Raw genomic sequence first — 25115 nt, 5'->3', positions numbered from 1 at the left:
TTTTTCTTGATTTGTTTTTGATAGACGGTTGATGATGCTCGTCAAGTCTCGCAAATACAGAGAGCAATCCGGCAGGGTAATGATTGAAGGACGCCGTCTGATAAGTGATGCTATAAACTCGGGGGTCCAAGCCCACACACTGTTCTTCAGTCAACTCCAGAGTTTGGAGGGTATCCCTTTGCACAAGACAAGAGCTGTTCTCGTCAAAGTCCCCTACAGAGAGATCACCATGTGGTCGGATGTTGTAACACCACAGGGCGTTATAGGTAAGAATGATTTGATGGCTTGCATAGTGGAGGTGCATGTGTACAATGAGAAAAGGTTGTGGTAACACTCTTTATGAGTGTATATTATTCTAAGGATAACTAGAGGTTTACAAACTTTTTAAACAGTTTGCTCAGTTTTTAATCTTGAAAAAAGCTTGACTCTAATATGACTCCCAACACGTCGGTTTTCCTAAATCTTTTTGAATTTTTTTGAGCTGCTGGAGTCCTTTGGAAATATCCTTCCTGCAACAAAACCTTGACTTGACCCCCAAAAAAAAATTAAACATAAAAAGTTTCTCATAATAAGCACCAGGATTTGTGGTTTGAAGATTTTCTTGTGAGAAATATGAGTAGGCACTCACCGTGAATCACTGAACCTCAGATAATCTGCATTGTGCCATGTTCGACTCAAGGAACATTTTAACTCCCATTGATCCAAACACATGTGACAAGCTTTTTTTTGAGAAAGAACATATATTTGTTACTCTCACATTGATGCAGCGCATTGAAGATTGTCGTATACTTGATCTTTTGTGAAGTGGTTTTTCAATGGCCTTTTTTTTGTTGTCAATTGTTTGTAATAAATTATTCACACCTTTCTTATTTATTTGTTTATTTATTTATTTATTCTTTACCCTGGGAGACCTCTCAGTGGAACACTGTTTTTAAGAGGTGCCAAGCAGCTACATACAAACATTGAATTGTTTATATTTTTTATTAACTAAATGATTAAAGGCAGTGGACACTATTGGTAATTACTCAATATAATTATCATCATAAAACCTTTCTTGATTACAAGTAATGGGGAGAGGTTGATAGTTTAAAACATTGTGTGAAACAGCTCCCTCTGAAGTGACGTAGTTTTCGAGAAAGAAGTAATATTCCACGAATTTGATTTCGAGACCTCAAGTTTAGAACTTGAGGTCTCGAAATCAACCATCTAAACGCACACAACTTCATACGAAAATGGTGTTTTTTTTCTATTATTATTATCTCGCAACTTCGACGACCGATTGAGCTGAAATTTTCACAGGTTTGTTATTTTATGCATATGTTGAGATACACCAACTGTGAAGATTAATCTTTGACAATTACCAATAGTGTCCACTGTCTTTAAGAGCATTATTAAAAATAGAAAAACAGCCAGATTTAAGTAAAGGCCGTGGACATACAACAACAACACAGAACATTACCACAAGCAAATATACAATAAAGACAACGGTTAAAAATCTTGGCCAGCCAGGTAAAGCACCACATGCCCCATCTATTAAAATTTCCAATTTGTGTAATTTGTGTCTTTCCTCTTTCAACAAGGTGTATTTAAGAAGCCAACTCATGAGAACACACTCCATTCACAGTCATCGGTGCTGCCTCTTACGCTGATCTGTGATAACATCAGGGAACCAGGCAACCTTGGGACCATCCTTCGTTCAGCTGTGGCCGCACAGTGCCAGAGGATTCTCCTCACAAAAGGTTTGTCGTCGTGTGCGCCGTATTTTTCACCGCGTGAAGGCCGAGTTAAGGCCGGTTTATAGTCGGTCGCGCGATGGTCGTGCGTTGGAAATCTTGACGCGCGATCATAAAAAGACACGGTTTTTAGGCCTCAGTCTTAGGATTGCGCGCAAGATTTCCGTCGCGCGACCGACTACAAACCGGCCTTGAGGGTGCTCTCACACATATTTGTATCACGTCCGGGGTATATCATTCATAACCAAAACAGTTATTAAAGACTCAAACACATTACCACTACATATCCACAACGGACAATATGACCTTTAAATGAGCCATTTTAATCCACCTCTAAAGAAACTTAAAACTACGGCGCTACAAAAGTTACAGACTGAGAGCGCCTATTCTGTTGTAGTTCGGCTGTAAAAGTATGAAATTGAGCCCAAACTTTTAAAAGCAGGATGCCAGAAAAGTCCCTTTTACAATACCCTTTAATCTATTTATAAGCTCTCATTCACACTACACTTTTCAGGACTAAAAATTATTATAATTAACAAACCCAAAACTGTTTTACCACCACAATAAAGCCATGGTTCATTACTTCCTGCGAATGCGAACGCAGATGCGAAGCTTTACAAATTTGCAACAAATAATTTGCCATGGTTGAGCTGTGCTCAACTCTTGCGAATTATTTGCATTGGAAACAGAGTTGTGACATCAATATTCGCTTCACATTCGCAGGAAGTATGAACCGAGCTGAACTCATTTCAGAGATTATTCCCAAGGTGTTTAACGTCAATCCTCTCTCTATAATTTCCCAAGTATAAAGTTTAACTTTTTTATTCTCTACCCTTACTAAAATTACCAATTCATTCCAATTGGAAATCCTATTGGAATGAATTGGTTTGAGTTGGAATGAGTTGGAATGAGTTGGAATGAGTTGGAATTGTGAATTTCCAAATGGAATAAAATACCTAACTAACTCAGTCCAATTTAAATCCAATAGGAATAAGTTGGTTGGAGTTGGAACCGAGTTGGTTTCTATTGGAATACTAAATTTCCAATTGGAATAAAATATCTGACCAACTCAGTCCAATTGGAAATTCAGTTGGTTTGGATTTCAATTGGAATAAAATATCTGACCAACTCAGTCCAATTGGAAGTTTAGTTGGTTTGGATTTCAATTGGAATAAAATCTTTGACCAACTCAGTCCAATTGGAAATTCAGTTGGTTTTTATTTCCAATTGGAATTAAATCGTTGACCACCTCTGTCCAATTGGAAATTCAGTTGGTTTTTATTTCCAATTGGAATTAAATCGTTGACCAACTCAGTCCAATTGGAAATTCAGTTGGTTTTTATTTCCAATTGGAATTAAATCGTTGACCAACTCAGTCCAATTGGAAATTCAGTTGGTTTGTATTTCCAATTGAAATTAAATCGTTGACCACCTCTGTCCAATTGGAAATTCAGTAGGTTTTTATTTTCAATTGGAATAAAATCTTTGACCAACTCAGTCCAACTGGAAATTCTATTGGATCAACCTTCTAAAGTTTATAAACTTTGAGTTTCTTCTATATTTTCTCTCTAATAGGATGTGTTGACCTTTGGGAGCCAAAGGTTCTTCGATCAGGGGCAGGTGCTCATTTCCACATGCCAATCATCGCGAATATTCCATGGAAGGAAATGGCCAACTATCTGGATGAAGACGTCACAGTGCATGTTGCAGATAACAACACCTCAACAAGCATCGATCAATCGGGGACGAGTCCCTCAAAAAGAAAGCGGAACCATGGTGGACCATTCCAAAGGAAACTGATGGAGGAAAGCCAAGAGGAATATACAGACTTACCTGTTTTTGAATCTGAAGTCTACCACGATGTTAACTGGCGAACCAAATCAGCATTGGTTATCGGTGGTGAAACTGAAGGGTTAAGCTATCAAGCCCTGGAGATCTGTGATAAAACATCAGGCTGTAAAGTCCACATACCCATGGCAGAGGCGGTGGACAGTTTAAATGCAGCAGTCTCTGCTAGTGTCATACTGTTTGAGGCACTACGGCAGAATTTAATTCACAATTGAGAACTTCTTAACAGCTGTATGTTTAATAACTATAGTGGTTAAACATACAGCACTAGAGCTACTTGAAAGGAATACATTCATTCTGTTGTGTTTCAGCTGTTTTTCCCGGCTCAGCCATTCTAAAGACCTCTTTTGTTGATAAACAAATCGCCTTGGTTGGGATGGTTTGCCGAATGTTAGTAAAACACTCAATCGTAAAAATTCAACATTTTCTGCTAGTTTTCAATTAAATAAGTCTCACAATTAGTTGTTTTGATTTTAACAAAACACAATTTTTGAATAATTTGGTAACATTATCACAAACAGTAGCGATCTTTTTTTGATTTGCATTTATGGCAATTTCTATAGTTTTCCAACCTGGGTTGGCAAAACCTTTGGCTGTGACGTTGCAAAAGAAAGGTCTTTAGCGAGGTGATACAGGTGTTAGTTTAAAATGCACAGAAACCAAACTCAAGCTATGAGAAGGTGCTATAGACCTTTATCACGCTGTCACCATCTTGGTCATGTTCCCTGTTTCCAATAACAGTAATGAATGCTAACATTCATTGTGCAAAAATGTCACCAGACTATTATATCTTCCAGCCTCAGTTTGGTTACAATGAGTTGGAATTGAGTAAAATCAAGATGACCTCGTCGTGATAAAGGTCTATATTTTACATGTTTGCATTTAAATGTTCAGTTTGTATTACTTGCAGACATGATACTCTTCCTACTTAAGTCTAATTTAGGATTATTTTTTCCTTTGAAAAATGTGATTAAATAGCCTGGAAAGTCTGTTAAGCTTACACCATGTGTAAATGTAAGTCAGCCCTTGTACTGACTGGATAAAATGTTCCTACTTTTTCCAATGCCCAAATATCATGCCTGTACTTGCCTTTGACTGGGCGCCCCTGAACAAAATAGGGAGACTGCCAACATCAGCTGTCGATTTCACAAAACTTTTCTATAATCTTAGGTCTTAGGACATGTTAAGTTCCGTATCCATAGCGTTAGGATGCATTGAACCCATCCTAAGTTCTCAAGATAGGATTAATCCTAGCGATTCGTGAAATCGGCTGAAGGGCTAATAGCTAGTTTGGTAGAGAACCAGCATAATAATCCAGAGGTTGCAGGTTCAAGTCCTGCTCTAGTAAATTTTCTTTGTTCAAACCCATTCTATTTAAATCAAAAGAAATGTGTCTATCAGGACAAAAAATTAACTATAGACCCTTTAGCATTGAAGCTGTGTTGCAGCTGAAAACAGCATGACTAAAGCCCGGTTCATATACATGTCTTGGTGCCCCCCCCCCCCCCCCCTTCTAAAAACGAAGCATCGATCAGGTCTGTTACCCACTCAAGTAGTAAATGGGTACCTGTATAGGGGAAGGGAATTTTTAGTGCAGCCATACTCCTAATGAGTTGAGATGGTTTCAAGCATGCTTGAGGCTCAATGAAATAGACTTTCATTTCAATGCTGCCCCCATCTTGGTCATGTTTTTTGCATCGAATAACACTAATGAATGCTAATAATCTTTATGCAAATAGGAACCAGACTATTTTGTTCTTCACTCGGTTTGGTTCATAGAGTTATATATAAGAACTAGAGGGCGCACTGCGTGATGCTGCTTGCACAAACGCGACGGGACCGCAAGATGAAAAGGGCGCCATGTTGAATATGAAATACACGTTTGAGGTTTTTTTATTGAACGCTCACGCGATGCTGTTGGGTAAACTTACATTGTTATCAATGGGGGAAAATAAAGATGGCTTCACCATGACAAAGGTCTATTGTAGGGCACTTTGGGGCCAAATTTGACTTGAAAAAATGCATAATTAAAAAAAACAAAAACATTTTTTTTCAAAATTGTTTTCATTTTTAGTATACAAACAATTTCAATGGAGTCACTCAACTGAAACACCACTTTTGTGCCATATGCCCAGTGTCATTAAAGCCATTGGACCCTTTCGGTACAGAAAAACAAAAAAAAGTTCACAGATTTACAAATAACTCTCAGGGTTTACAGAAGGTAGTGGTGAAATACTTCTCTTAAAATATTATTGCATGAAATGCTTTAAACAGTAAAACAATATAAATTCTCGTTAACGAGAATTACAGATTTATTTTAAGCACATGCCATGACACGGCGAAACGCGCGGATACAAGGGTGGGTTTTCCCGTTATTTTCTCCCGACTCCGATGACTGATTAAGCCCAAATTTTCACAGGTTTGTTATTTGATATAGAAGTTGTGATACACGAAGTGTGGGCCTTGGACAATACTGTTTACCAAAAGGGTCCAATGGCTTTAATGACAAAAATAAGAAAAATAAAAATTATTACAAAAATAAGAAAGGCTGTCCTATTATATTTCTTGCTTCTATTGGTACATTTTAATCTTCTTTGTATGAGCTACACACACTTTAATGGCAAAAACAACATGGCCTACTGTCTCACTCTAATGGACCCTTCCCATGAAATATGCTAATCACATTCACGCATGCGTACAGACCCTGTTGGTTGGCAAACGCCATAGAGTTGTGCACTAAGCAGACGCGCAATCGCGTCTGCGTCGCACTCATCCATTGGCCGTGTACAAAACAGCGCGATGTTCCCTCGTTTTGCCAGCCAAAACGTTAGTGCGCACGCGCTATGTGCATTTTACATATTTCATGGGAAGGGTCGATTGGTTTACCCCCCCCCAAAAAAAAAAAAACCCCACCCATTTTCCTACATAAAAAGAAAAGGTGGTGGGCACACTACTACACTAAAAGCAAAAAAAGTGTGTAAATATCATAAAGCCAATTTTGTGGTGTATCCCATCGTAAAATAACAAGCCTGTGAAAATTTGGGCTCCCAATTGGTCATCGAGGTTGCGAGAAAATGATGAAAGAAAAAACACCCTTGTTGGACGAATTTGTGTGCTTTCAGATAGGAATAAGACTTCTAGCTAGAAGTCTTTTATTATTTTATGTATAGGGACACTGCCAATATAGGGCTAGATAGCTCAGTTGGCAGAGCGCCGGCACGTTAATCCGGAGGTCGTTGGTTCCAATCCCACTCTAGTCAATTCTTTGTACAACCCCAGAAATTACCTCTTTCTCAAAAACTACATTACCTCAGAGGGAGTCGTTTCCCACAATGTTTTATACTTTCAACAGCTCTCCAATGCTCGTTACCAAGTCGGTTTTTAAGTTTATATTTGTTTTGAGTAATTACCAAACGTGTACCTTCCCTTTTTTTGAGTTAATTACAATTTGGGTCCATTGCGTCAACTTTTTAGGAGACTGATAAATTTAGGAAAGTGGATGAATCTTGAAAACTGGCCATATAAAAGCGATCGGGGAGCTACTTTCTGGGGTAATAAGCATTCATTCCAAACGAAAAGAAATCTGAAGTTTAGTTGTCCGAAAAGTTGTTTGATTGGTTTGCTTTGGAAGATTAGTGAACTGCGCCCTCTTGTGATGTAGTTTTTCTTGCGCCGCCGGCCGCCGTGTGTACGGACGTACGCGTACGTGTGTATGTCCGATACGCCGTGTGTGTGCTACGTGTGTACGTCGTGTGTGTTATCGAGGAGGAGAGGAGTACGTTCTTTCCACTCTGCTGATAGTCGTGGTCGTAACTAAAGAACCGGCGAAATTTGTCAACCATGTAAGTGATGTTTTATTCAATTCTATCTTGTTTTTACATGTCATACCAGTGTTACAGTATGCAGTTTATACAATTGCAGTTTGGTAAGCTTTATATGCATAAGAATATGTTTGGGAAACGTGTAATTTTAGTTCGCCAAAACTTGTAGTTGTAGCTATTGCTCACCGAGAAAGTGCCTACGTGCAGGAAGGCAGTCGGTGCAGGTCCGTTGCTGAAAGGGTAAAGGTCACTAAATTATAAGCAGACGGCGCTGCGAAAGCGGCCTCTCCTGTAGTGTCACCCTTTTTGGGAACGTTTGACTTGACCATTCAGGGGTATATTATTTTGACAATTAGTCAGTTTTGCTGCAATGATTTGACCGATAGATAGCCCCACTCTTGTGGCCACAAAAGCTGGGATGGAGGAATCGTACTCCTAACTGACCCTCCAGGAAGCAAATTTTCCGCTGCATGTGCATGACACAAATTTTCCTGCCCCAAATTAGGTTAATAATTACACTGATGTTTTTTATTCTAACCGTCGTAACAAGAAGTGTTAACCGCCTATTACATCCAGAAAACAGGCAGAATTTTTCAAATCTTTTATATAGACCTAGAAAAGTGTTACAAAATGGCAGGGTGTTACAGACATATTCCGGCTGGGTTAGGATGGTTTTGCTAAACTTCCAAGTTGCAACTTCGTTCAGTTCAGTTCCCATTCAATTTAGTGCATCAACGTCAACTCCAATTATGTATGAAATTGTTTTCCACCATTCGTCAGCTGATTGAGATTGGGTAGAGACTTCATTTATATATATTATTATAGGCCCTAACTTCAATTCAAAAATTAAAAAGTTAAATATTTTTACAACAGTGATTCAAAAAAAGGCAAAGTAAAATAAATAACATGTTTTTTTATTTTTTACAAGACGGCCACCATGTCTAAGAATAGATGGCCACCATCGTATTTGAAGATGGTTTTATTGTTTTATGAGTATGTTATGTCTGTATGTACCTCAAGTTCTGGTTAAAGTTGCCATGTGTGTTTCTGTGTCCATTTCGATACATTGTTATTCTTCCAAAATTATTCTGTGTGTGTGGCATCACGTCCTGGTGCAAAGATCTCGTTCGAAAAGAACTGAGGCAAGCAAACGTGAAGGGCAAAACGTTTCAAAGAAACGAGTTTCTCACAATTGCATTGTAATAGCATTTTTGTTAGGCCTACATTTAAGAAAGATGATGAAATTGCTCAATAAAAATGAAGGGTATATCTTAAAAAGCTCTCAATAATATGTAAATTGATTTCAATTATTGATTTAATTTTTATTTATTTTTAAAATAAATGACAAAAAATGGCCTCCAAGATCAAGTCGGGTGGGGACGAACAACATGTTATTTATTTTACTTTGCCTTATAAAAAGTAAAAATACTTGTGAGGATCTAATTAGGAAGTGAAGTCTTGTAACAGTGTTAACAGTACACTTTATCTTATTTAAAATTATTTAAAATTTATTTAATAATTTAAAAAGACTTAAAATATTAATGTTACAAAAAGTGACATCAAATTAAATGAACCAACACTTTTCGACGACGACTACGCCTTTAAAACTTTACCTGATAGATACATGGAAAGGTTTTTCATTCACCCTCAATGAGATATTCCCTTCTGTAAAAATGAGTAAAAAAGTGGTGGCAGTCCGATACATTAGAAGTACATGGTCCTTGATCTAAAGCAGCTTACGTGTTTGTGTTTCACACTTTTCCTTTGATTTTTTTTTTACTAAAATGTGTATTGTTGTTTCATCTGGAAAGAGTTGGTGACAGACTCGTTAAACATTCTAAAAATAACTTCTTCTTTGCACACATTAGACTGACAACACCCAGACAAGTTTTAAATACAATAGCGATCGTCAGATTGTGACTCTTGTTACATAGGCATGACGTGACATTTCATTACTTTATGCCTCACATTCCACAAGATCAACATTTTGTTTTCTGCTTCCCTTTCTCTCTTGACAACTCTTAACGAAATATAGGTCAGACATGAAACATTATCTGATAATAAATTACTGGTATGATTTCAAGTGATGCATCTTGAACCTGGTGTGAAGTGTCACATGCATTAGTGACAGGCAGACGGGTGAAGTGAATACCTCAGAGTGACCTTTTACAGAATGTCAGTTAAAGACACTGGACACCATTGGTAATATTGTCGAAGACCAGTCTTCTCTTTTGGTGTATCTCAACATATCCATAAAATAACAAACCTCAAACCTATGAAAATGTGAGCTCAATCGGTCTGCCAAGTTGTGAGATAATAATGGAAGAAAAAACACCCTTGTCACACAAAGTTGTGTGCTTTCAGATGCTTGGTTTTGAGACCTCAAAATCTAATTCTGAGGTCTTGAAATCAAATTCAAATATTTTTGGGTGGAAAATTACTTCTTTCTTGAAAACTACGTTACCTCAGAGGGAGCTGTTTCTCACAATGTTCTATGCTATCAACAGCTCTCCTTACTTGTTCCCAAGTAAGTTTTGTATGCTAATACTTTTTTGAGTAATCACCAATAGTGTCCAGTGCCTTTAAAGCGCAGACCTGGAATTCAATCTTCGAGAGGGATAGGCTATTTCCATTTTGCAAAGGGCACTACATTGGCAAATCTTAAAGCTGATCGTATTCTCTGCACAGCTGTTGAAAGGGTGGTACAACTTCCGGCATAGAAGTTTACATTGTAAGCTCAACACACTACTTGGTCAGAATCAGCCGCATGGGTGTATAAGACATGCACGAACATCACTGATGTACATAACACATTGGAAAGATGGTGGGACAAGTAAAATTAAAAACTTGTTTTCCTGAGCTCAATCATGCCAAATTAGACAGGTAAAGCTGCTAAATGTTTGTAACATGAGAACAACCATCTCGGTGAACTTGCGAGTACAAGTACATAAAACTTATTTGTAGTGCTGGGCGAATAGTGAAATTTTGATATTCGGATACCGCTGGCCAACTATCCGAAATTAACCGGATATTCGAATAGGTTTTTTTTTTTTTTCCGCTAGAGGACGCTGTTCGTTTGTGAATGAGATTGTATGGGCGGATTGATATTAGTTTTAGACAGTGTCACTCGGTTCATTCATAAAAATAACCGGATCTAATTTAAAGATGGCGATTTGCTTTTTCGTTTGATCGTGATTGACTCTACGTGAAGGAAAACTTTCGTAATCATTGGACAAATTACGTCAGAAATGTCATTGTTTTAACTCTTCACGGAGGTGAGCATAGTTAAATACTTAATTTATGCTGTTTTATGTTGTCTTAATAAAAATTTCATAAGGATTCAGACAAAACATTCCTATCAGTTGTCGCCCGACGTCCGCGGATATTCGGATATTAAAGAATATCCGGTTACTTGGTTGTAATTGCAGAACTATCCGGTTTATAAATAGCTATTCGCGCCCTATGCGGATATCCGGTTTAGAAAAAAAAGGCATTCGCGGTTACAGATAGGAAAACCTATTCGCCATTAACCGCATATTCGAATAATTCGCCCAGGCCTACTTATTTGGGAGAAGCGTTGGCTTGGATAAAAATCGGTGTGGTCTCAAAGTTTCAAACAGTATTTTCAGTCTTCAGTGCAGGAGAATACAACACCGGATTAAATTCGGTGGACGGGCTATCAGCTCCACTCGCTCAAGGAGCTAATAGTAATATAGATGTCAACTTTCATTCCCTATGTTATATTATGGATTGGAGGAAGCTAGCTCCATGGTTATTTCAACACTTTTCATGGATATGTTTCAGCCTTGCCTTATTAACAGTGTGCTGACCCTCTTGGCTTGAGTTTCTATTTCATGGGTAGTGAGTGAAACCATAGAGTTGAAACTGGGCACCTTGAGTAATTGTTCCCACAACATTTATTTAGATAATATTACCCTTGGTGACTTTGCAGTATTTACCAACTGTGTTTACAACTCATGATTTATTCAACATGTCCAGTTGGCAAAATCTGTCACAGACATTTTATAGTGTGATTCAGCAATGTCTCCTGTGATTGGCTGAGAGCAGGGGTGTGGCAGGGTTTGGGTCGCTCCATGAATATTCATACCCTCACAGCTGTTGATGTTTGTGTACAATGAAAGAACTGTGCCAAGTGAGCCATGACTATGCATAGGGCAAGGCCCTACAGTGTGTATTGTACCACCTAAAAATACCAGAACAAACTGTGAACGTGGCACAGGTACAGACCACACAAAGTATTAGCAATTGTTACTCACTGCTGCAGCAAAATCCCTTAAATACTCTTGAGCTTTTGAAGTACAGTGAGTTTGCTAAAAAGTTCTGCGCTTGGTAAGTACTATCACTGCACAGTACCATAATGATTGCAGTAGATGTGTTGTTACATGTTCAGCTCTAAAACCTATAGCATCGTTAATTAATTGATTGTATGAATTGTCACCCTAACTGTTTTCTTCATTTACCAAGGATGAGCCATATCAGTAAAAAGAACTGGTACTATTTCGGCCCTGCATCTAAGAGTTAAGAACAAACCAATCAACATTAAAAACAGACATAATCACATTAAATTTCTTCCTCCATGATAAAACTAACTGTTTAGTAAAACATAACTTTTTTTGTGAGTTTATTTTCTTCCTACCTCAATTAATTACCTCCTTATAATGTAAATCAATCTGTGGACATTTGTGTTCTATGTCATGCCAAAAGTTTGCATATAACTGTAATGTATGGTGTACATGTTATGTACAGGTTTTAGGTTTACCTTGCATTGACCAGGAAGTGTTGGAATCCATGGTCATGCTGATGAAGGAAGAAATTGAGTTGTCGTTATAGCCATGGCAGACAGAAATTACTTGTCATCGTTTCCTGGAACTGCTATTTGAACTGCTTGGTTTTCCTTCAATTTTATTGAAAACTGCCATGTAACTTTCCAACGTGATTTTATCTATAATTTTTTAAGAGCAGAGAAACTGTGAAAACAGTTGTTGAGTTTTGTGTGTGCAGGTAAATTTATTTAAAATCATGTCTGATTACATGTTCGTCAAGGTCTTTAATTTCGGTCATTTTCACTAATCTACATACATTAGTATACATATTGTATGGGCAATTTTAGTTACATGTAAGTTGTTTCACAATGCCACCTTGCTGGTACCTGCCTTTTCTAATTTTTTTGTGGTAAAGTATTGCCAGTGTACTTCCGGTACTGATTAAAGAGTACCTGTACATTTTAGGTAAAACCCGGAATATTCAGTGTTGAAATTTTTTGCATCATAAAGTACATTATGTCGGTCATGTCGCTCGCCTAGCTAACAACGTCCCAGCTAAAAAAGCTAAGCATCGTCATCAACTCCAGGGGAGGCCTAGCACCAGCTCCTGGCTGGAAGAGACCTAGAGGCCGCCCTCGATCATCCTGGGCCCAACAACTTGGCCGGCCTGTGAGGCGTGAGGCTGTAGGATGTGGACACAGAAGATTGGCGCGATGGACCCTTGCTGTCTCTGTGGTTGATTGATTGATAAAGTACATGGTAGTCTGCACAACTCTTGTATATTTTTACAGGGGCACGTCATACACCTAAAGTATATTAGGAAGGTCCGACTTTGAAAAAGGTTACATTACGTTTAAATCTACTCCGCGGTGGCAAGACGAGAATAATCTAGCAATTAGATACACAATGTGTTATGTATTGATACCTCACCTCTGCCTCAAATAATCCCATACATTTAAATTACTCTATCAAGTTATTATTTGTCAAGACAAAAACCATAGAAATAAATATGATATAATTAATTCAAACATCAAATATTAATGCGTTCACAATGGGACATTCAAACAAACAAAGTAAAATGAAATAATGCACCCATGAGATGAACCGAAATAAAGCATTGAAATGTTTTAGAGAAATATAAAGAACTGGAACAGAAACTCTGCATTGATACATGTATGCACAAATAACTGTGAATGGTGGCACTTGAACTTTGCTCTCATTGCTGAATTCTTGTCATTATAACATTGGATCAGTCAGCTGTGTAGTGTAATAACGTACTGCGAAGATTGGCGGCAGACTGGCTTGCAATGTCATGTACAGTATGTGCACATAATTTATGTGTGTACAATAATGTGTGTGGTTGGTGCTGTGTTAGGCCTTCATGTATAATGAGGCCTGATTGCACGAAGGCATTGAAGGCATTAGCCTCCATTCCTCCTGGTCAATGCCTTTGTGTCCTTGAAATGCTCCAGTACAAATTTACAAATTCTGTGTACAGTCGTGCAACTTTTCCTTGGATCAGCTGATTTCCTATTTATTTTAATCTCAGTTTCACCATTCAAAATTGAAAAATACTGTACAATCATCATTGAAAGTTTATAGTTTCCTCCTCCTTCTTCTTTAAAGTTACAGTTGCATGCCTCTTTAAAGGGTGCCTTTTTTTAAGAGCAAAAAAAAAATGCCTTTGTGTCTTTGCCCTTTCAATAACCAATCATCCATGCCTGAGATTATGCGCCTGCAGGCCCAAATAATACTCGCTTGTCATTGGAACTGGCATACCAATCTCATCTACATTTTTGTAAGTCCAAGCATTTGGATGTTGAGTTACCCTGCTCCTTGAGTTACCACTGACTTTCAGAAATATAGTAGCCTAGTCGAGACACAAGGGGGTTAAAGTTAAAGGGACACACCGGCTCACCGTTTACGCAATTTAGGGGTGTAGAATCATAAATAATGTTTTTATAGATGGTTGCTATAAAAAAAAAATCATCAAAATGTCATGTATTTAGCGAAAAATGATTTTAAAAAACCAAAGTGGCCATATAACAAGCTTCCGTTACACGGACTCTTTGAATGTGAATCTTACGTTAGATTTTTCACCATTATTTACATTTTGTAGCGATAATTTGAATGCATGATCTTTTTCGTCAATTATTCGTAAATAATTTTGTAAAAAAAAGATTTAAATTTGGTAAAGTAAGTTACTTTTAGACGGCTGAAAGTAAAACTAGGTCACGTGATTGTTTGTACCATTTTTTGGTTAGAACGTTTTTGTCTTAAAATGCTCAAAAACGGCTAAATTTGATGTTTTTTTTAAAGGACTGTTCTTCTTCATTCCTGGAAGACCGTTGAAGTCATATCTTAGTCTATTTTTTAGCCCAAATAGCCCAATTCGGCCGGTGTGTTCCTTTAACATGTAATTTTTATATCAAATTCATTTACTGTACCAGACTTGATGCATTGCTCTACCTTTATTAGGGAGGTTTAGCTGCATGTTCCTCGTGAATGTGAATGTCAGAAAATTGTGTCATTAAAATCTTACGTTTTAAGCATACGTGGAGTGACCATTTTTCATGTTAGGTACGTACGTAAGCGCAGACGTCATACGTGAGCGTACAATAAGCTCAAAGTGACGACGTCACCCAGAAATGACACAAAATTGTTTGACGGTCACGTGCAGCTAAACCTTGCTATTGCTTGGACTCCCTTGGACTTAACCCATGTAGGGTACAAATACAGTGTACGTTATGGAACTGAAAACTTGAACTAGGACTTCTAATACGACTGTTACAAGTCTTTGGTATAATAGAGGCTGTCGTATTTGTGGGTTGGGGGGGGGACTGCTTGGAAGTCAACAACATGACTAAGTTGGTACCAATTGCTGCCCAGGGGTCGATTTCACAAAGAGTTAGGACTAGTCCTAACTTAGGACTAGTCCTAAGAGATATCAAAAACGTACAGCTAGTCCTAAGTTAGGACGAGTAACTCGTCCTAACTCAAGATAAGACTAGTCCTATCCACCCCAGGCTATTTAGCATGAATAGGATTATGATCGCTTTGTGTGCTTAATCTATGATTGTTTTTTATCTAGTGGAATATTTCAAATCCTGTTTGTCATTCCCCATGCACAGATTACTTCATAACCTTGGAAGCTAGATCAATCTCTTTAAATCACAATGGCCGCCGCATCAACACTCACCCAGGAGCTCAGGAAAGAGCTGGCGCAGACAGCCCGCCAGATTGTAGCACCAGGAAAGGGCATCTTGGCTGCTGATGAGAGTACAGGTACTATACTAAGAGTCATTTTAAGTTATCAGCTCTTGCAACTTTTTCAGTTTACCCTTAAGGTCAGTGGACACTATTGGTAATTGTCAAAGACCAGTATTCTCAATTGGTGTATCCCAACATGCATACAATAATAAATCTGTGAACATTTGGACTCAATTTGTCATCAAGGTTGCAAAGGAATAATAAAAGAAAAAACACCCTTGTTGCACAAATCTGTGTGCTTTAAATTTCAATTTCAATATCATGCCCTTAAAAAGGATCCAAGCCTGAATTATTATAATATTTGAGCGAGAAATTACCTCCTTCCTTTTTCTCATAAACTACGTTACTTCAGAGCGAGCCGTTTTTCACATTGTTTTATCTGCCAACAGCTCTCCATTGCTCATTACCAAGTAATTCTACGCTTCTACAATTTACTTTGAGTAATTACCAATAATGTGCTTTTTCAGAGTTCACGGGATACACAATTTTGAGGACTCTAGATTTTGTCGCAGGACTTGATTTAATTGGATGGAGGGAATTTGGACTTGATTTAATTGGATGGAGGGAATTTGACTTGATTTAATTGGGTGGAGGGAATGATGACTAAGTGCAGTTGACAACAGGGCTTGAATCTGGGGTAAAATTCAACAAGACTGCAGGGCGTGTCGCTCAAAATGATCTAGACCAGAATCTTAATAAGAAATAGCTGCTTAAAGGGTATATGTACTTTTTCCTAACAAAAAACACAATGTCCACAAATATATATTACACTTACTCAGTTTGTAGATTATGATAGTAGAAAGCTTCCCTTGAAATTTTACTTACTGAGGTGCTGTAGTTTTTGAGAAATGAGTAAAAGTAATAATGTTCGTCTCAGTTTTAGCATGTAAAAACGTATTATTAACCAGTTATGCTATGGTTTTGGTATAATATCATAACTGGTTAAGGGGATTTTACATGCTAAAATAATTTTTGTCTCATGAGACCAAAACTATTTTGTGACTTGTTTTACTAATTTCTCAAAAACTACACAACCTTAGTTAGTAATATTTGAAGGGAAGCTTTGCACTATCATTATCTTCAAACCCTGTAAGTGCAATGTAAATCTGTGGACATTTTGAAAAAGTATCCGAATCCTTTTTTATGATAACTGTTTTTACTTGGACAAGCACTAAGAGAAGATTAAAATGTTACTTGTCTTGTGGGTAAGTAGGCCTGTAGATATTTTGATACTCACCTGAAATGAGAGATACAAATTTGACTCCAAACGGATTAAAGGCAGTGGACACTATTGGTAATCACTCAAAATAATTATTAGTATAAAACCTTACTTGGTGACCAGTAATGGGGAGAGGTTGATGGTATAAAACATTGTGAGAAATGGCTCCCTCTGAAGTAACATAGTTTTCAAAAGTGAAGTAATTTTCCACAAATTTGATTTTGAGACCTAAAACTTGAGGTCTCGAAATCAACTATCTAAACGCTCACAACTTCGTGTGACAAGGGTATTTTTTCTTTCATTATTATCTTGAAAGAGTGATGAGTGATTGAGCTCAAATTTTCACAGGTTTGTTATTTTATGCATATGTTGAGATACAACAAGTGTGAAGACTGGTGTGTGGCAACTACCAATAGTGTCCACTGCCTTTAAATATCATTTTGTACCCATTGAGGTGTTTTTCAAATGAAAAAGACAGGACTGGTCGCGAGTTTACTGGCCCAACACTAAAATCACTCACCTTTGTCTACAGGCCTGCGGGCCAGTGTAAAATTCATGCCGTTGACAAGTTGGCAAAGAGGAGGAAATGACTCTGTAAGCAATGTGTTTGATGAAAAATAAGGAAATAAATTTCAAAATAGAATAGAATTATCCAGCAAAAACAGCAGCTCATGATCAAAGTACAGTGTACTAAACGTAATGTTGAATCGTTGTGTGGAGTAGATACAGTTTTCATAATTATGTGAGGAATAATCGCCCTTCATGGCTAAAACAAGCAATGTTGTCCAAGCAGTAAGCCAAGAATGAGGTTATTCTCTGCAGGGCAATTGCCATACAAGTTTTGATGTCACAAATTTGCAATGAATAGTTAGGATGAGTAGATATGATCTTGACTCCTACAATATAGTTGCAGCAAAAAAAGTATGAACCAGACTCTTGTCAACTCACCATTCTTGTATTCTTTCTTTTGATAGGGACCATGGGTAAGCGATTTGCCAACATCGGCGTGGAGAACACCGAGGAGAATCGCCGTCTGTACCGTCAGCTCCTGTTCACCACAGACCCCTCCATCAGCAACAACATCAGCGGAGTCATCCTCTTCCATGAGACCCTGTACCAGAAGAGCGACGACGGAACACCGTTTGTTAAGCTGATCCAAGAGAAGGGCATCGTCCCAGGAATCAAGGTGCGTAACCCAACCTCTATGACCATTTTTGGAATCCACGGCTTCGGCTTTGAATTTGCCTTCAGGCTCCGTTCTCTCGCCTGAAGTCCTTAGCGCATATGCAAAGCAGGCGTACTTGTCAATACAACTGCGGGGCCAAGCTAGCCTGGAACCGAATCTGAAGCTGAAGCTGTGGTCTTGAAAAGGGCCTATGACCAATACCAGGGCCCAATTTCACAAAGTTGATAAGCAGAAAATACTGCTAAGCAAATTTCTATGCTAAGCAAAAAAATGAGTAGGGCACCAGTTGTGACATTGTAAAGCTTTATGGAATTTGACTAGTTGGCAGTTTCTGTGGAGCAAGTTTGTTCTAGCAAGTTTTTATGCTTGCAGGCTTTATGAAATTTGTTCCTTGGCCCAACTTGATAGAGCTGCTTAAGCACAATAAGGAGCTAAGCATATCAAAATTATGCTCACCAGAGCAGACAAGCTATGCATGTGAAAGTGGCGCTTTAGTCTGATTTGATTGTTTTGCTCTTGGAAAAACCTTTAAAATTTTTGTTAATTAAATATCCTAAAATATCTATTAGAGCCTACACCGTGTGTACACATGTAGGTCAGCTTTTGTTCTCAATAAATGCTCCTGCTTTGTTTCAATGGTCAAATATCATGTCTGATCGTTGAATTTCTATCTGTATTTGATGTGAACAGGTGGACAAGGGTGTGGTTCCCCTCTCTGGCTTCAACTGTGCCGAGTGCACCACCCAGGGATTGGACGATCTGGGCACACGCTGCGCTCAGTACTACAAGGACGGAGCTCGCTTTGCCAAGTGGCGGTGCGTACTCAAGATCTCGGACGTGACACCATCCGATGTTGCCATGAGGGAAAACGCCAACGTTTTGGCCCGCTACGCAATCATCTGCCAGCAGGTAAAGTGGGTCAGGGGAAAGTAGGATAAAAGTTTTCTTTACTTGCCACTAATTTATGACTCATAAATTTGTCTGTGTTCTAGGCACTGGACACCTTTGGTTATTGTTAAAGACTAGTATTCTCACTTGGTGTATCTCAACGTATGCATATAATCTGTGAAAAGTTTATCTGAATTGGTCATCGAAGTTGCCAGATAATAATGAAAGAAAAACCAACCTTGTTGTGGGTTTGACAGCACAGCTCTGTATTCAACGCAAATGTTTTGCAGGATTTTATTACATCTCAACTCTTCCGAATTATTCGTTGCGAATTGGTATTCGCTGGAAATATTAACCAGGCTTTACTTAAGATAAATGTCAGTGTGTTTGTTAACAACCCAGTTTGTATTTGTTTGTGTTCTGTAGAATGGTCTGGTGCCAATCGTTGAGCCTGAGGTTCTTTCAGACGGATCACACACCCTGGAACGGGCACAGGAGGTGACTGAACAGGTTAGTGAGTCAAAGTATTTACCTTCACGGTAACCCTGACTGTCCTGAATCCCAACACACACCTTGAATGGGTTTCTTGATTTGATTTGACAACTACTGATCTTCCAAATAATGGTATATTGTTTGCTGCTACATGTTGTGACAGGACTTTGCCTCTCTAGTAGGGCATACTCGGTGGTGTAGTTAGGACCCTTTGGTGGATATGTGCATTTTATAAGGCTTTGATTTGGGGTTGAACAAAGAATATTTACTAGAGTGGGACTCAAACCAACGACCTCCGGATAAACGTGCCAGTGCTCTACCAACTGATAGCCCTATGTGGGCAGTTTCCTCATAAGACTTTTATTTGTTATAATTAATAATAATAGTATTATCAAAGTCTTATATAGCGCACGTATATACCAAACAAGGTACTCTAGAAGGAGTGTCTAGTTAAGTGTCTTGCTTAAGGACACAAGTGTCCTGGCTGGGGATTCGAACCCACACTATTGAAAGTATGACTCACATATTTTGCTGTTTGTACCCAGGTTCTTTCACACACCTACAAGGCCCTGATTGACCACCGCGTCTTCCTGGAGGGTACCCTGCTTAAGCCAAACATGGTGACTGCCGGACAGAGCTGCCCTACTAAGAACACCCCAGAAGAGGTGGGCTGCGCCACAGTGGTTGCTTTGTCAAGAACTGTACCTCCAGCCATGCCAGGTAACCAACACAGCCTACACCTTGAAGTGGCTTTCAGCCCTTGTGTGTCTGGCGACTTGCATAAAAAAATATATATATATATGTATATCTTTAAGAACAGACTAAACATGATAGTAAGCTTGTGGTTGCAACCATGTATTGATACCCTTTTGAGGGAGATGTTGGGTTTGGTCTCGACATTTCGAGCAGTTCACTCTGCTTGTCTTTGATTTTTGTTTTTTCTTCTCATGAGCGTCGAGTCCAAACAGGCTTGTTTTTTTTTCATGGCAAAGCTTCAAAGAGTTTGAAGTCTGTGTTCAAAACTCATTTGTTTCAAGCTGCTTATTTGTAATCTGCCCACTTGTATTGTACCTTTCACATTTTATTGTTTTCTTTATGCGCTTAGAGGCTTTAGCATTTTGGCGCTTTACAAATGTCTTCATCCCCAATGCAAATTTAACATCTATTAAATCGCTGCAGTACCCACTGCTAACACATAGGATTCGAACTGTCTCTAGCTATTGGGCAATCTCGATAGTCTGGTTGGTATGACACTGCTCTAGAATTGCAAATATTGGGGGTTCAAATCCCACCCGAGTAATATGCCTGTGATTTTTCACAGAATTTGGGAAAGTACTGAGTATACAGGGCTTTCACACATCAGTGTATATTGGTGAAACCAAAATTAATAATCTTGATTATTATTATTTATTATTATTATAATGTGTCATTTTCAGGTGTGACTTTCTTGTCTGGTGGTCAGTCTGAGGAAGGGGCATCAGTTCATCTGAATGCCATCAATGCTTACCCGGGCAAGAAGCCTTGGGCCCTGACCTTCTCCTACGGTCGTGCCCTCCAGGCTAGTGTGCTCAAGGCTTGGGGAGGTAAGAAGGAGAATGTGAAGGCTGCACAGGAGGAGCTGCTCAATCGTGCCAAGGTAAGGGCTGAAGATTCCAGGCCTAAGTTTATTCCTACTTTAGTCTGTTTTCCAATATTGTTTTGCCCTTGGAAAAAATCAGAATAATTGTAGTTGGATAGCCTCACATGTATGTTAAAGCCTCAAAATGTGTACAGCCCTTGTCCTCGATATCAAATATTTCTACTTTGACCATCTCTATATCGACTCTATCGACGATACATCTTGCTTCCTGTATTTGTTTTGTTTTTGCGCATTTTAGACTGCATGTACGGTTAGACGCACACCATGTTATCTTAACGCTTACGTGCGGTTTGACTAAAAAAATGGCAGACCATGGGTAGACAGCCGGTTATTAATAAGGCCCTAAAAGTATGTTATAGCCTACTTCATGTGCACATGTAGGTTAGGCTTTGTACTCGATAAAGCGTACCTACTTTTATCAAAGGTCCAAAAATTGTGCCTGCTTACTGTATAAGAAAAATTGTACAAATGTCAGTAAAGTTCTTCAAATTGTTTTAATTTAATATTTCTAACATAATATTTAGGTTTTTTGTTATACTTCTTTGAGTTTACTGGTACCTCAAGTATCAGATTAGTAAAGAGTTTACGAAAGTTTAATATTTTTGTTTCACTCCTCATTTTTATGTATTTTGTACTTTTTGATTTGTAAATAATCTCATCAGTAAAAAATTTCTTTTGGCTGCGACGGCTTTTTTTTATCAATAAAATATTTTGATATTCCTTTCATTTTACCAGGTTAATGGTGAGGCAGCCCTGGGAAAATATGGAGGCGGAGCCACCGGAGCAGCCACCGAAGCCTCGCTGTTTGTCGCCAACCACCAATATTAAACAGCGCCCTCACATGGTGAGCAACATCAACTGTCTTCAATCAATAAAATAAAAAATGTTTTAGTTTGTGATACTATAGTCCATCAAGCTGCTCTGTTTATTCTAATGAGATGTTTATGGTTATGTGATAGCCCCCTCTTGTGGTGAACTTTAGTCAGTTGGTATGGAAGAGGGTTTAGTCCCTTGCTATAGGTTCCAAGACAAATTGAAAATGGGTTAAGTCTGCTGCCCCTGGGCCCAATTTCATAGGCACTTAAGCAGAAAATATTGCTTAGAAAGTTTCTGTTAAGCACAAATAAGCAGGATACCTGTTAGTACATGTGGAATGCTGTTTTTGCTGGTAACCTTATTCTGGTAAGAATGTTTTGATTGTGCTTAGCTTTTTTGTGCTTAAGCAGCTCTATGAAATTGGGTTCTTGGGTCTGACAGCCAAGTACGACTGATGTAGTGATTGTCATAGCATTCTGAATTAAATGTTTCTCCTGGATTTACTTTGAGGTTTGAGGTGAGCCTGATGTGCTTAGAGTAACACCCCAAGTCCACGCCCCTCCCCAAAAAGGAAACTTTTTGGCAATAGTTTTCAAAATGGTGTCGGGAATATTTAGTGAGATTTTCATCAAGTGTTTGTTAGTTTGGGTCAACGATATCTTGCATGGATTGAGAAGAACATAACGAAGAGCTGACAAAAACTTTAAGAAAATGAGATGAAATGCCAAAATGGAGAACGTTAGTTTTGTTGTACGTGTATCATTACTTGTGACCTCAGAATCTGTTTGTAAAAGAATACATTCAATACGTGTGTTTATGCAAGTAGTTGATCCTACAGTTAAGACTGCTGTGTTGTGTTTAGTAACATGAACCGAACATCAGCTTATAACCTTCAATGGAGCTTTATATGTACAATAGGTGCTAATGATATATCTTCATATACTCTATGATCCTTCCATGGTAAAGAAATCCAGTTCAAAAGTTTGAGTTTTTATGCAAGATCATTTCTTGTTAAATTGAGGAGGCTTTTCCCCCATTGACAAATTTCAAAAGCATGCTTTGTGTGGATTTGAATATAACATGTCCTATCTTGGGCTTTTTTGCACTTCGTCATGTTTTTAAGGCAAAACAGCTTATCTCTGTACTTGCTTTTCTCAAAATGTCTTTTATTTTGTCTTTGAGTTTTGCTATGGAAGGGCCATGTATCCAATGGGCTTTCTGTAATGGCAATTGAACTATGGAAACATTTGAAGGGGGGCCAGTCTATTGGAAGCCATTTGACCAATAGCAGAAGCAATACAATCTGGTTTGGTATCCTATGCGACGGTTGATGAGCCACCTTGTTATCCAATAAGGTTTTTTCTCTTTATTTGATTGCAAGGGCTGAATATTTTGCTTGGTTGGACCAAATAAATTGAAAGATGAGACTTAATTTGAGGCGGGAAACAATGGAAACCCATCCTATACAGAAAGCCTTTGGTTTGTTGGATGTCATCAAACTCGGTAATAAGTAAATCAACTTCATAGATGTTAGTTTTGCATCAGGGATAAAGAGTATATATATTATTTGTTTACCCTTACACTGATGTGTGTTAAGCACACAAGTGATTAGACTGTGCCCCCTGTCTTTATCCACAAGGATAAAGGCAGGTCACTGCCGCTAAATCCAGTGATTCCATTGGATACAATGATACCTGCAGTGCGGTGTGACATAGATGCCCAAACAGTCACTGCTGTCACGTCCGCAATAGAATTTGACTGCGTATCTCTATGTGAAATGACCGAGGTCAAAGGTGAATCTACACGTCGTTTTTTGAGGCAGGTCGCTGGCGTTATTTGCGAGCCTCAAAGTGTGACGTCAGATGTTCAGGCTAACAAGTGATTTGCATGTGGATTAGTTTCATAGAACTTAGTTGGAGAAAGCACAGAGTATAGAGTGATTAAAACACATCGGTGTTCGGGCAAAAACAAATTTCTAAATTAACTTCAAATGTCAAGATGTCGTGTTTAAACTCGTAGTCTCATCCATCATTATGCAGGCAGAAAGTACTAACAATTTATTATAGAAATGTATAAATTTTTGTAAAAGATCTCTAAGCTGAAATTGTGTATTTCTACTGAAGGTGGAAGAAAGATATTTTAATTTTGGAATGAAAAAAAAAGTATATTAAAAGAAACCATAAAAGTGTTTTGATTTTGTTCAAGAAAAGTATTTACAAAGCACTGATTGTTATCGCAACAGGAAACGATGTTCAGCAAAAATTGCAGATGTCTCTTTATATGTATTGTTTACTTTATTTTTTACTAAAAAGAGCAAAAGTGGGATGTGATGGAATGGGCTAGTCTAACAAAGTATGTTAGATGAATTTCAGGGTATGCAATAATGTATGTTATAATACAGGCCATGTGTTTGTTCTTATTAGGCTGTGTCCGAAACGGCGACTTCAGCTACAGCTACGTCTAGATCAGCGCGTCTACCAGTGTTGAAGAATAGGCAGACACGCGCGATATAGCCGTAGCTGGAGCCGAAGTCGCCGTTTCGGACACGGCCTTAATATCAAATAATAAATCTCAAGGGAAACTGACTGGTAAATAAAATACCATTGACAGAGAAACAAATCTAACAAAATTGAAAATCTGAAGCAACTTTGACTCTCAAGTAACCAAAAAACAATGTTTTTTTTATACCTATATTTCACCAGGTCATTATAACTACTTGCAACTCAGTTTTGTTCACATGTTGTTTTTCGTTGTAAGTAAACAAAATGGTCCCAAAACCTCTTTAGAAAGTTGATTTTTGGGAATCCAATGATATTTTCATTACCTTGGAATTCGTGGACTTGGAATCGGATTTTGAAAACTCAGTTTATGGAACTACAGGTTCTTTCAAATCAGTGACGGGTAAATGAACTGCCAATTAAAAATAATCAATTTCGTTGAGATCATGTATAAATATTGCCAAAAGTTTGAACTAGTCTTGTCAGATTTTCATGAGTTATTGTAGGGTTTGAACCTTTGATGGCACGGTATATTCTTCTAAATGATCTTTCAAATTGTTGGTGTGTTATAGAAGCTCGATGCAATAAATACCTGTAGATTGGAGTGAAATGTTTCCTTCTGCTTTTACATTTCAATAAATCTTTACCAGCAACCAATGTTAACCAATATACATGTAATGTGTGTTCTTGTCTTAGTCTTTCATATTACACAAATATCCCAATCCCTCAGTTAATTAATGAACCAGTGTCCAATGGTTAAAGGATTTGGGTACTTTTTGAAACACAAAACACAATGTCCACAGATTTACACAGTTTGAAGATAATGATATTAGAAGGCTTCCCTTCTATTTGTTTTGCTGAGGCGCTGTAGAACTATACAGCACCTAATATTTTAAGGGAAGCTTTCTACCACCATTATCT

At 38.2% G+C, this 25115-nt stretch overlaps 2 protein-coding genes across 3 annotated transcripts in view; both read left to right on the top strand.

Moving 5' to 3' along the window:
* LOC139938555 (rRNA methyltransferase 3, mitochondrial-like) overlaps positions 1 to 6057 on the top strand; it is a 31860-nt gene extending 25803 nt beyond the window's left edge. Inside the window, exons 2-4 of the mRNA XM_071934127.1 lie at positions 25 to 266; positions 1581 to 1739; positions 3309 to 6057. Of these exons, the coding sequence (XP_071790228.1) occupies positions 25 to 266; positions 1581 to 1739; positions 3309 to 3796 (889 nt within the window). The 3' untranslated portion in view covers positions 3797 to 6057. The remainder of the gene's footprint in view (positions 1 to 24; positions 267 to 1580; positions 1740 to 3308) is intronic.
* Positions 6058 to 7286: 1229 nt separating this feature from the next.
* Positions 7287 to 24865, top strand: LOC139938068 (fructose-bisphosphate aldolase, muscle type-like). 2 transcript variants are annotated; one of them, XM_071933446.1, is made up of 8 exons: positions 7287 to 7423; positions 15318 to 15471; positions 17650 to 17861; positions 18552 to 18770; positions 19176 to 19259; positions 19787 to 19961; positions 20678 to 20877; positions 21616 to 24865. In XM_071933446.1, the coding sequence occupies exons 2-8, from the start codon at positions 15363 to 15365 to the stop codon at positions 21706 to 21708; spliced, it is 1092 nt and encodes a 363-aa protein (XP_071789547.1). In that variant the 5' UTR covers positions 7287 to 7423; positions 15318 to 15362; the 3' UTR covers positions 21709 to 24865. The 2 variants fall into 2 exon arrangements, with proteins under 2 accessions (XP_071789547.1, XP_071789548.1); XM_071933447.1 differs by lacking the exon at positions 7287 to 7423 and adding an exon at positions 11613 to 11752.
* The last annotated feature ends 250 nt before the right edge of the window (positions 24866 to 25115 follow it).

Source organism: Asterias amurensis, chromosome 6 (genome assembly GCF_032118995.1).
Source record: "Asterias amurensis chromosome 6, ASM3211899v1".
Taxonomy (NCBI): Eukaryota; Metazoa; Echinodermata; class Asteroidea; order Forcipulatida; family Asteriidae; genus Asterias; species Asterias amurensis.
Note: the sequence above shows the minus strand (reverse complement) of the source record. Positions and strands in the feature narration are given on the sequence as shown.

Excerpts from the sequence above, each read along its gene's own strand:
- LOC139938068 (XM_071933446.1), top strand. The coding sequence starts at position 15,363 with ATGGCCGCCGCATCAACACTCACCCAGGAGCTCAGGAAAGAGCTGGCG. Across the intron at positions 18,771-19,175 it reads ACGCAATCATCTGCCAGCAG|AATGGTCTGGTGCCAATCGT; the intron begins GTAAAGTGGGTC and ends TGTGTTCTGTAG. Across the intron at positions 19,962-20,677 it reads TGTACCTCCAGCCATGCCAG|GTGTGACTTTCTTGTCTGGT; the intron begins GTAACCAACACA and ends TGTCATTTTCAG.